This window comes from Heterocephalus glaber, unplaced genomic scaffold, assembly GCF_053883595.1.
Source record: "Heterocephalus glaber isolate CG9 unplaced genomic scaffold, H.glaber_assembly_v1.0 deba00001600, whole genome shotgun sequence".
Taxonomy (NCBI): Eukaryota; Metazoa; Chordata; class Mammalia; order Rodentia; family Bathyergidae; genus Heterocephalus; species Heterocephalus glaber.
In genome coordinates this window covers 23,919,695-23,933,236 of record NW_028258372.1, presented here as the reverse complement: position 1 = coordinate 23,933,236, position 13,542 = coordinate 23,919,695, and the positions used below count along the sequence as shown (strand labels likewise).

At 31.3% G+C, this 13,542-nt stretch overlaps 1 protein-coding gene across 2 annotated transcripts in view; it reads left to right on the top strand.

Annotated features, from left to right (window-relative positions):
• Positions 1-13,542, top strand: part of Pdc (phosducin) — a 36,275-nt gene that overhangs the window by 20,602 nt on the left and 2,131 nt on the right. The window contains exons 1-3 of one of the 2 annotated variants that reach the window (XM_087194227.1): positions 608-652; positions 7,730-7,814; positions 11,573-11,721. In XM_087194227.1, coding sequence (XP_087050353.1) covers positions 7,754-7,814; positions 11,573-11,721 — 210 coding nt within the window. In that variant the 5' untranslated portion in view covers positions 608-652; positions 7,730-7,753. Of the gene's footprint in view, positions 1-607; positions 653-7,729; positions 7,815-11,572; positions 11,722-13,542 lie in introns of those variants that run through there. The other variant, XM_004862781.4, reaches the window with a different exon arrangement.

Here is a 13,542-nt window from a genome sequence, read left to right as displayed (position 1 = left end):
CTAACAATGTGTAAGGGTTTCCTTTTCTTCATATCTTTGCCAATACTGGTTATTTTTTGTCTTTTTTGATGAGTCATTCTACTTGTAATGAGGTTGCATTTATTGTAAATTTCATTTGTATTTGTCTAACTATTAATGATAAAAAAATTTTAACACAAAGGCATTTCATTATACAAAAAGGAGAAGAAATTAACTAGTTGCTGAATTTGAGGGAAAAACAGACCATGTTAAATGATGTTGAGAAAGACATTTATTACAGTTAAATCAATACAAATTTCTTGATAAAATATAATTTATCTTTTAGAAAATGGTAAGTGAATTTCTGAAAATAAGTATCAGAAGTCTATGCTGGAAAAACATAAAATTTTTCTCAAATAATATAAAAAGAGGCAGACAAAGATTGTAACAAAAACAAAACTCAAAGCTCTTTGTATTTTAGTTTGTTTTCGTGCTATTAATGAACAGGCTTTGTTAATTCTCTTATGTCAATGTCAATCCTATTACATGTACAGAGCTATTTCTGCAACGGTCATCAATATCTAGGGATTTTAAATCCAAGCTTAAACTTGTCCAGGCTCAAAAGGAGTTCAGTAGTCAGGGATTTTTCACTCACACAACATAATCAAGGACACCAGGCACAGAGACCTAAACTGTGAGTCTACAAGTGGTCATTTTGATAATTTTAAAAATTTCACTTAGGAAAAAGAATAATGATTTCAGTATTATGCATTACTGTGTTCTTTTAAAATAATTTAAAGTAACATAAAGTATTGATTTTTCTATATAACTATTACATACTGTATTCACACTTAAAGTGATTTGCACTAGTCATTTCTACTTATAAAAATTCAGAGTAAACACACAATTTTGAGTTTGATATTCTAGACAGTTAAAAAAGACCATGAATAGGGATTCATTTTGAAATTTTTAATTATTCAGTCTTCACTTTGAGTGAAGAGAGAAACGAAGGGAAGAAACGATTCCTTGCACTTCATGTTTGAGAATTTGGCTTCCAAGGTTTGAAAGGTAATATTGCATTCAACACTGAAGCATTTTCAGATCTCTGAACTGGATACTTAATTAATTGTGTGTTTGATGGTTCTTTATTTAATAGTACATTTTTAGGTTGTTCTTTCTTTTTTAAACCTTAAAGTGAAGAAAGTAATGTCTTTCAAATGACTAGTCATTTCATGAGACAGAAATGATGTTTTCAAAAGAAAAGGAATACTGAGCGTCATTGATGTTTGTCAAATTGGGTGAAAATTTTCAATTTATTTCCCTAGCATGAAGCTGATTATTAGTAATAAATTTGAGTTTGCATCATAAAAATAGGTATAATATAGTTTTCCCATTGTTTTTGTTTTTTGTTTTTTTGTTTTTTTACTTTTGGTACCAGGGATCAAACTTGGAACCTTGTGCTTGTGAGGCAGGAGGCGGAACCACTGAGCTAAATCCCTGGCCCTTCCCATTGTTTTTGCAATGCTGTTATTTCATTAACTACAAAAATAAGTTGACTGTAAAATCCATTTTAACTACATATACTTTTGCCCATTATACATGCTACTTGGAATCACCTAATGTTAAAACTAGAAAAAACTTAGAGATTATCTATTCATCATGGTAAGATTTGCCAAAATATTGTGTTGATAGACTAGATTTGATATTATATGTTATTTTCAAAATACATATGAATTATTGATGATAATATTTGTAATAGGATTCAATCAGTATGTGCTAAAATAAGTGTAAAAGAGATATTTAGAAAAGAAAGGTAGCTGCTCTGAATTTCCTGCAAGATTCTGGCAGTTCTATGTTCTCTAGAAAAAGTAAGAGAAAAATCTACATGTAATAAGAACAAACATGGATAGGTTGATGTGTTTTCAGAGGAGCAACAATCCAATTATAATTTTGAAAGCTGGTATTTCCCAGATTAAATATTTTTACTGATGATATAGGATGACAATTAAAAATTTGCTATTTGTTATGCGTCTTTGTAAATTGTTTAAATGGCTTCCTACATCTTCCACCTGTCCACCCTCATTTGTTGAAAAAGCAAAAACTATTTGAGTAGCATAGGAGTTAAGAAAACATTACATATTCTGTGCAGTATCATATCAAAATATCTATCACAGTTCTTCATTCAGAGTTGTCATGAGCTGTAGCTAAATTCAGGGGAAGTACAACATAAATTAAGTATATTTTCAATGGCATCAAGGTTTGTGTTTTATGAGTAAATGAGAGGAAAACATTTACTGAGTGCCAATAATCTATATGGCTTTTTAAAAATTCATTTTAGTCATTTTGAGAACTAAATCTTGTATTTCACTAATGATTCTGGGAGTCAATTCTTAAAGAAAATTTTCATTGTGATACACAAAAATGTAAAAGTTGATCTATCCCAAATTAACTAGAGTAACTCAAAGTAGCAACAGAAATCCTGAATTTTGTTACTATCTGCAAAGTCTTACTTCATTAGAAAACTGAAAGGCAGAAACATATAAAGGAAACATAAAACTAAAAAAGAGAAATAAAATAGAAAATGAATTAACAATTTGCAAAGTCACAAGTAGGAAAGTTAATTATTTGGAAAACAAGCATGTTACATTCAAATTAAGTCATCATGCCCATGTTCCATTGGGGCAAACATCTTCAGAAAATCTTTTTTAATATTATTTTCAAGCAATTTCATCTATGTTTTATTAGCCTATATTTATTTAATAATTCCAAATTTATCTCTTTTTGGATTTTGTATGTTCTTAAAAGACTTGTGGCAAATGGTCCTTATAAAAAGTAAATCAAAGTTCTATAATAAAGAACCTCAGCCATGAAATAGGAGACTATGAACAGTATGTGTGTAACTATGTGTGTGTGTATATATATATATATATATACACATACATACTATTTGAGTGGCAGAGTAAATTAGACATAAGTAGTGCATTGATTGATGCATTGATTCCTAAATTAAATTTTAGATTAATTTGACTAGATGCATTATTAATTTTAAATATTTGATTTCAGTATTTTACATTTTATTTACTAATTATCAAATTAGTCTTTATTCAAAACCTATTAAATGTCTAGTACTAAATACTATACATAATTTCTCTCATTTAATACTCATATAATGTTTTCAAATATATACTATTACTACTCCCAGTTTACAAATAAAAATCTAAAGCACAGATAGTCTTAGTGATTTGTCCAAGGTCATAGGGCTCATAGTTGGCAGAGGTACATTTGAAACTAACTGTTCAAATGCTAATTATAATGCTATCACTTGGAAGCTTGAAAATGCATAGCTCCTCCTTTGAGAAGATTAATATAAATAAATCAGTTAGGGGGATAATTTAAGAAATGATAGATATGAGACCTAAAATCTCCTCTATATTTATATTTATGTAAGATCACATCATTCTTAGCTAATAATCTGTCATTCTTAAAATCAATAAATAAAGAGGAGGGGTTAAAAAAGAAGAAAATATGACTTTATTGAATAATTAGATCAACCTTTATGATTTGAAAAACAGTGGAGGTCTCTACCAGCCCAGTAATACTCCATGACCTGACATTATCATATATATAGCTGATATGAAATTTGTACCACTGATAACTTATTTTAATAAGAAAGAAAAAAGAAGAACTGCTTTCTACAGGAGTCCAGTATAACATTGGAGAATACACTCATGACAAGGGTCAAAATATTTACAGTAGCATATTAGTACTGGTGAGCACATTAACCAGGCTTAGTTGATCAGATTAGCTCACATTCCCCTTAGAAAAACCAGGAACACAGAGACCTAAGGAGATGGATGGTTAGAGGTGAAAAAATGTAGAATATGAATCTCTGCAAGGATAAGTGGCATACAGTGTGACACTCTTATGGAGCACAGATTAAGACATAAATCTTGCTTTCTAATAGTAGTGAAGTCTGATGTTACTGAGTCAGCCTGCTGAATAGTTTTGCTGGTGTCAGCAATCTCACAATGCAGGATGTTTTTGATTCTATTACAGTGAGTTTATTAACACTAATATCTTCTTTAGAACATAAGAATGACTCAGGACTGACCAAGGAAATAATAGGCATTTGTATTATCTAACATGAAAGAGAATCCTGGCCTATATTTTTGTGAACTCTCAGGGGCATCCCAGGAATATCTGTTCAAAAGCAGGAAAAGAACTAGTGAAGAATAAAAACAATAATTAGTTCTAGATAAGCTTCATTTCCAAAACTGAAATTCTTACAAGGTAAGTTGGGAACCCTGAAAAATCAGGAAGCTTCAAAGCTCTAGCTAGCAATTAAGGAAAGGGCTATGGAGGCCCAGAGCACAGAAATAGTGGCCAGCATCTACATAGTTTAAATTATTTTTAAAAGACAGACCCAGGAAGTATGAACTGAACTGTAGCCCCCACCCACCCACACACATACATATACACAAGGTTCATATGATGAAGTTCTAAACATCCATGTGATATATTTGGAGATAAGACCTTTACAGAAGTTATTAAGCCTAAATGAGGCCATAAGGGTATAGCCCTGATCATATAGGATTAGTGTACTTACAAGAAGAGACACCAAGGAGCTTGTTCTCTCCCTGCCATGTGAGAACACAATCAGAAGGTGGCTATCTGCAAGCCAGAAAAAGAGCTGTCACTAGAAACTGACCTAGCTGGATTTTGATTCAGAATGTGAGAAAACAAATTTCTATTTAGTCACAGAGACTGTGGTATTTTGTTATAGTCACCAAAACAGACACCAGGCAACTGTGTCTATTTGTGACTTTTGTCATATAAAAAAGTAGTTGAAAGTTTGAAAAATTGAAGTGTATATTTTCAAAGACATATTAAGAATATTTTAATATAGGGCCGGGGATTTAGCTCAGTGGTTTCACCGCCTGCTGCACAAGCTCAAAGACCTGAGTTCGATCCCCTGTACCAAAAAAAAAAAAAAAAGAATATTTTAATATAAAACTTGAGCTAGATAATAACAGACCTATGAAACAGACTTAAGTTTAGAAATTCCAATTAAAGATTTCTTAAGCTGTAGAATTGTTATTTCAACTACCTTTAAAAACATAAAATACCATTCTTTGGAGTTCAGAATTAACTGTCTTAAACGGTTGATATGAGTCCATAAATGAAATACCTCACCTCATGTACAAATTTCCACATAAATCTCACAGAGACACCATACTTTTGCCACACATGCAAGAGCAGTTCTATAAGAACATTTCCTATTTTTATTTTTATACATAATTGATGCATATTACTTATTACATTTGTTTTTGTAAGTAATCTAGAGATACAGAACTGATGATAAATTCTCAATCAACTCATATGACTAGCAGGAACTAACTGCAGACAAAGCCATTTTTGAATTTTATATTGACTTCTCAGGGTCACTATCAGTCATTTGGAATTAAATGAAATAAAAAGACTTCTCCATTATATTCAGTACAAACTAAGGAGGTTTAATCTAAAAAAGAAATATATCATTCAAAGAAGTACCATCTCTAGGCATTTAGGGACATATGACTTATTATTTTGCATAGTCTCATACTGGTTTGAATGTATACAAAAATATTTAAGTTGTCTTATTGATCAATGCATTCATTCATTCATTAAGCACTTTATTGAAGAGCCAATAGTGTAGAAGAAAAATGAGGATTTTGGAGATTTGAAGAGTCAGAGATTTTTAAACCCGGCTCTATCCGTTCCATATGTCTGTGAGTTACAGCAAGTCATTTTATCTTTAAGAGCTTGACAGCACTGAAAAACAAGGAAAATAGTTTTGTGAGATTTTAAAATATGAGGATAAAGTACCTACCACATAGCTGCTCTCAGAAACTATTGATGCTATCATTTATGAAGTATAGTTAATGTATGATACAATTATAAGAAGACAGCAAGTTAAAATCTGTCCTCAGAGAACTCATCATCGTGGAGAAAATCTTATAAAAGTAAGCACCAAAATTATTGTACAGCCTAGGAGAGAAGGCAGACTAGGGCACAGTGGAGAGCTGATCCCACTATTTGAAAATCTACCAATAAAGTACAACAGATACTTTCGACAACAAAGCACTTTTTAAGGAGCACTGAGAGTCTACAAGTCAATTCTAAACTAGATATTCTAATCAGGCTACATTAGTATATTTGATACATTAACAATTGTCATCACAGCATGATGTGAACAAAGATGATGACAATGAAATGGTCACTAGTGCATGTGATACAAGAACAAGCAGGTTCATTTATATTCACCTCATTTTATTTCTTCATAATTACTGTACCATGTTTGGAAGTATTTTAAGGAGAAAGTTTGAGAATGTTATCACATATAAGCCATTATTTTAATTAACGAGGGCATGTTTGCAGTACATACATAATTACATTCATTGTGGGGAGTTACTACATGTACATAACTTAATTCTTTTTATTTCCTCTTCATTTCCCCTCCTTCACTCCCTCCATCTCTAATTCCCTTTCCATTTTCCAAAGATCTATTTTCTTGTTTTCTATTGTCTGTCTTTTGTTTTACACTTTAAATTATCTATACTTTGGGTTTCTCACATAAAAGAAAAGGTGTACTACTTAACCTTATGCGTCTGATTTATTTCACTTAACATTATAGTCTCAAGACACATCCATTTTCCTAGTAGACTCAAATTTATCCTTCTTTATGACAGAGCAGTACTCCATTGTGCCTTTTCTTGTTCAGGTGGGAAAAATCAATTGGTAAAGACTTTGACCTCCAGTGACTCTGGATAGAGATTATGCTAACAGAAACAGCAAACTTACAAGACTACTGCAAGAACTGAAACCAGAAGTCAGCACAAAAAGGAACTAAGACAAAGACTTTTGGTTTATCTTGTGCCTTTGGAAAACACTAAACAGATCAAGTCCAGGGCTGAATTGCAAATTGATAAAAACTAAGAAAGAATTCATTGAACAAGCTGGATGATATTGGTGCTTAAAACTGACTTTGAAAGGAGACAAGGGGTAAAAATGTGAAGGACAATAGTATATCCACCATTAATACTACCTGATAAAAATTTCAGAAAAAATCATACTTACATGGATTCCTTAGGGAATAGATTAGTAATGTATAAAAACTGAGTTTTCCAGATAAATGGAAGATAAGGAAGCATGTAGGTTACATTCAGTAAGTTCTATATGAAGGCATCAAGGTATTTCCCATGAATGAAAATGACCATGTGCTCTTAGATTTTAGCTTCTCAAAAATACTGGAGGCTTAGTTATTGGTTGTTTTGATTTGCTTGGTGGAAAACTTGCTGTTTGATATAGAGAGCTGCTATTATACATTAAGTATTATTAACACTTTATTATAATATGAAATGTTTGGATATTATTTTATGAAATTTGATAACAAATTAATTTTTAGAAAGAAATTTGTAATCAGCAATGTTCACTAGGTGTATAGACCTAAAATGAAGGCAGAAGTATAAACAAGACAAAACATAAATTATTCCAACATCTTTAATAACACAAGTGTTAAAGTCCTTTTACAATGTAAACAGAGACATGCTAAACACTTTATCACTTAGTGACAACCTTTAACCTACCATGGAACCTGACCATCAGAGACTATAAATACACATACATATATACATACACACACATACATACACATATATCTTTTATATGTATGTAAGTGTGCATGTATATTTCAGAATTCAACTCCATCATTACTCATTTGTTCATCCTATAGACTGTGTCAAATCCGGTCCCTAAAATGGAAGAAGCCAAAAGCCACAGTTTGGAGGAAGATTTTGAAGGACAGGCCACACATACAGGTAAGTAAAGCTACAAGAAAAAATAGTTATAAAATTAAGATTAAATCTAGATATACCTAATGCTCTAACTGATAATGTTTATTATCGAATTTAAGCCATATCTTCATAGGTAAGACAGAAAAATCTAAAAAGTATTTGAGTGTGATCTAGAATATATAAAGAACTTAAAAAATGAGACCCCCCAAATTTAAAGACTCAATTCAAAAATGGGCATCTGAAATGAACAGACACTTCTCAGACAAAGAAGTAAAAGCAGCAAATAAACATATGAAAAAATGTTCAACATCACTGGTCATTTGAGAGATGCAGATGAAAACAACACTGAGATTTCACCTCACCCCAGAAAGAATGGCTGCTATCAAGAAATCAACCAATAACAAATCCTGGTGGGGGTGTTGGGAGAAAGGAACCCTGCTCCACTGCTGGTGGGAGTACAGACTGATGCAATCACTGCGGAAATCAGTATGGAGATACCTCAGAGAACTAGGACTAGAGGTTCCATTTGACCCAGCTATTCCCCTGCTGGGTATCTTCCCCAAAGAATTAAAAGAATCATACCATAGCCATATATGTTCACCCATGTTCATAGTAGCCCAGTATGTAATAGCTAAAACTTGGAAACAGTCTAATTGCCCATCAACTGGGGACTGGATAAAGAAGATGTGTGTGTGTGTGTGTGTGTGTGTGTTTTTAAATAAAATGGAATACTACTCAGCCATAAAGAATGAGAAACTAGAGACATTTATAGCTAACTGGGTGCACATTGAGGCCACACTCTTAAGTTAAATGAATAAGAGACACATGTAAATACTGAATAGTTTCTCTGGTGTGAGAACTAAAAGTGTAAATCAGGATCAAAATGTATAATAGACAACGTGAAATAGGAAGAAAAGGTCTAAAGGGTAAGGGAAACTGGGAGGGGTAGTGAAAAGGCAAGAAGGGAAAGGAAAAAATATGAGAAAAGGAAAAAATGGAAGCAAAGTCTTTATAAATAGGGAGGGATGGAGGGGTTGAAGGGAGGGCAGGGGAATGGGAAAAAAATAAGAACCAAGATATATCATGTAAAGGTACAAATAAATTCTCAATGATGAATGTCATCATATTGTATATCTAAAATGTACCAATAAACTAAATGAAAAAAATATTTGAGTGTGCAAATTAAAATTGAAATAATTCATAAAAGTTTTATCTTAGTATCAGAGTGTGAGAACAAACAATAATTATTGATAATTTCTTGCTACTCGACTATCACAAGATTGATCCGTCTGTGATATAACTTACTCCTTCCCCAACAAATGAACCAATAAAACTAGTAGACCAAAAGTAAATAAGTAGTCTTTTATTTTTTAATCTGAAAAACAAAAAGAATGATAAAATATTATTGGATCAAATGGATTTCAATTTTACTCCAGAAAACCTAAAACTTCATTTCATCTACAGCCTATTCTCTTAATCTGTTAAATTGTAGGTGGCTGTCTATATTCCACTGAGAGTTTAAAAGTTAAATAGCATAATTTAAATTTTAAAACCCAGATTTCTTTTAATGCTGTTGAATCTTATTTGACTAATAATTCCTTGTATCTTTTAATATGGATTGAAGCCTTTAAATTTAGCCCAGAAGTTTAAATTAATTTCACACTAGTACTAAACAAAATACATGGGAATTCATTATACAATGGCTATGTGAGGACTATCTTTCTACGTATGACTTGAAATTTTTTTAAAAAAGAAAAACAGATAAAATCAGTGAAAGGAATGAAAGAGAAAGAGGGAAAGAAAATAAAGAAGAAGGAGGATGAGAAACAAAAGAAACATCCACTGTGTGGTAAAAGTTACCAAGAGCAAATTTTTTAAAAACAACCAAAAAATTTAACAAATTACAAAAAAAATTAGCAAATCAACAGGCAAGAGTGTTTATGTCTTAATATATTAAATGCTCCTACTTATTAATAAAAAATCAATATTCAAACAACATAAAGGGCTGAGATTAAATGAGCTATTCACCTCAGGGGTGAGGTATAAAAAAAGTCATAAAGTTAGAACTTTGGTAAAATGTTTTTTTCTCACACATTTCAAAAGGGTAAAATTGTTCAATAATATGTTTTTGGAACGACTCACCTTCATACACTGCTGATAGGAATGTAAATTTGTACAAACTCTGTAAGCCCAGTCTAACAGTGTCAAAATTAGAACTGTACACACCCTTTGACCGAACAATTTTTTATATAGCTATCACACATACTACACAGACAGAAAAATATATATGTGCAAAGTTCTTCACTCAGCATCATATGTCACATAAAAATTATGGAAACAATAGTGCACAGCTGTAAGAAACTATTAAAGTTAATTATGTATATCTCTTCAATAGAATACTAGGCCTCCATTTTTTTAAAACAAGAAGCGCCTTTTTATGAATATGAAAAAAATTTCCAAGATGTATTATGAAGAGCAAATAATATAAAGTGTGTATATTAGCCCACCATTTGAAGAAAACAGGAGGAAAAAAATATTTTCTTTCTTATTCACATACTTACTTTGCATATGCATAAAATATCTGGAAGATGAAGACTGCACAAGAAAATAAAAAACACTGACCAAATATAATTAACATAAAGGTGTAACAAATTTATCTTAAATGTATATTTCATATGTGATATAAATAAATTATCAGACAATATGAGGAAGAAAATGAATGTATTCATTGTATTAGTTGAGTTTTCCATCACTGACACAAAATACCCTACCACAATTTAAAGAAGGAAGGTTTAATTTAGCTCATGGTTTCTGGATATTCAGTATATGACTGGCTGGCTCCAAGGCAGAAACCTGGTGACAGAAGGGCATGGCAGACCAAAGCTGCTTAGTTCCTTGCTGGAAGGAAGCATACGAGGGGAACAGTGCCAGATCAGAAGAGGTGAGGGTCTACAACTAGACCTCAAGGCCACACTTAGAAATATGCTCCACCAATCCTCCAAGCAGATCTCAAAGTCAATCAAGTTGAAACTCCACCTTAACTGCCACATTATAGAATGTAATATTTAAGGCATGGAAGATTAAGTTTTGGAAGAGTTTAATATTGCATGTTTTCAAGAATTTAAGGTTTTGTTCTAAGCACTTTTATTTTTCAGAGCAACTATTAGAATTCCAGTTGGACCATCCTTGATTTAACTACTGTAATTTTTCTTAAATATGTAAATTTTATCCTTTCTGTATTTATGAAAGATTCTTAGAATCTTAGAAGGAATTGGACAGAGATGGAATAATTTTCTTAAAGTTATTTTAGTTTTGTTAATTGAAGTCAGGCCTCCTTTTCTTTGGCTGTCTTTTAAGTACTGCTGTTATGATTGCTTCCCCAACAATCCCAGTTTCCTTTATTAATAGTATAGTGCCAATGTTAGTTTATTGATAAGTTTCTTTCTTATGTAATGAGTGCTATTTTTACTAATTCTAGTTTCTTCTATATATTCTAATTTTAATATCTTTACCCCAAACTTTTCTAATAGTTCAAAGTGCATAATTTATATCTTCATTAATGCAAATGTTTCAAAGATTCTTTGCCAAAACTCATTTAACAAGATTAATCTGGGAGAAAAATTTTACAGGAACAGTAGGGAATTTCTAGTCCCAACAAGATGTTTGCTTCTTATTTAGGAGATGACAAGTCTACTCTCATGGCAATACTTAGACAAATTTCAATTGTTCAAAAAGCTCTTTTGGAAATAAAAAGAGAAATAATTTTTAAAATTTTATTCCAGGACCCAAAGGAGTAATAAATGATTGGAGAAAGTTTAAATTAGAGAGCGAATATAGTGAATCAATCCCACCTAGCAAGAAGGAAATTCTCAGACAAATGTCTTCTCAGAGTAAAGATGACAAGGACTCAAAAGAAAGAGTCAGCAGAAAGGTAAGACAAGCAAAAAGTTAATAATGGATAGTTTACAATATGTTTTCTAGTCTAAGTCACACTAAAGATGTAAACTACATTAGAATATTAGCAAATAACCTGTGGTAGTGCATACATGTAATCCCAGCAATCCGAGAGGCTGAGGCAGAATAATCACAAGTTTGAGCCCATTTTGGGCAAGTTAGCTATTTACCAAGACACTGTCTCAAAATGAAAAATATAAGAGTTGGGAATGTACTCAGTATAAAGACCCTAGGTTTGATTCCAAGTTCCATACAAAAATAAAGAAAAATATTACAAAATATATTTATTGCAGTATAGTTTATACTGGCAAAGAAGAATGGAAATGAAATGAATGCTTATCAAGGTATTCCATACTAAGTAAGACATGCATGTTGAAGGAACAAATTACAAATACATGAATTGACTTAATAATATTTTCACAATGTGTAAAACAAAATCCAGAGAATTTTAAATTAGATAAATGATTCTGTGCTCTACATTTCTGTATATTTGTATGCCTACACAAATGAGTTTGCATATAGAAAAGTGCAAAGACATTTACAAGTTGACAATATTAGGAATTTGAAAGGATGAGATTGGTTAGGCAAAGACAAAGAAGGTAAACAGAATAAATCCCTACTTTAAAAAAGATATTTATATTTCTCTTGAAAAGTATTATTTTTAAAAAAGATCTCACTTATTTAAGCGGTATAATGCCTACTTCATCTCTAAATAGTTAAAGAAAAAATTAGCTAAGTATTAAATTGATAAAATTTCAGTATTTAATATTTCCTTTCTTTAGCTTTAGGTCATTTTTTAATTATAATTAGCATTTATTATTTATATAACAATTATAATAATAAGGGAAACCATAACGTAATTCTCATTTGTGGAGAAAAAAATTACTTTAGTGGATTATTTATCTACAAGTCAGTGTATATTCATCATACACTGAGTCTCAGCAGACAGATAAAATCAGAAATACACCACAGTCAGGGCTTCTGGTCATTGTGGTGAGACAGAGGTTGATTCTTTTACTTAGTCACTATACGTTGTGGATTTCACAATTAAATTTTCCATTTGAGAAATTGTAAGAACTCCTCTTTCACTTGTTTTGGACAAATGTGAAGAAAAAAATAAACATGAAAGTGTTTTGAACCATAAAATACTATGCACATGTGAGACATCATTATTAAAGATTTTGTGCTAAAGCTAAGCTTTGGAAATGTATCTGAATACCTAAGTATCTAAATAGCCACCTGAATATGTAAAGGGAATAAGTTCTCATATGAATGCTCAAATGTATCTTCAAATCACTATTTGTGTGTTCCTACCTTATTAAATTAACAAGACTATGGGAGCAATTTAAGGATTATACAAAACATAACTTTTAGGGCTAAAACAAATTAAATTGGGACAATAATGTAAGACAGAAAAATATAGGCTAAGAAAAAGAATGAGGAAAACACGATGCAGAAACAAGGAAAATAATAAAAGCATGTAGTATTTGTATTTAACCAGAATCTCAGTACCATTTTATAGAAATGACACTAATGATCTATCTCAGAGGTTTATTGTGAAGATTAAACAATATAATCTATGTAAGATGCCTAAGACATGATAGATTTTCCATAAATATTAGTTTCTTGTTTATTATTTCTCTATTTTAAGAATTGCTGCTGTTTGAGTGGTTTCATAATAATAAGACAGCAGCAGATGTATCTCATTGGGACTTCCACAGCTGGGTGCTCCATATCTAATAGTGTCTCTTATGGCAAATGTTCTAATATTCCTTTGTTGTGTGTTTTGTTTCATTTT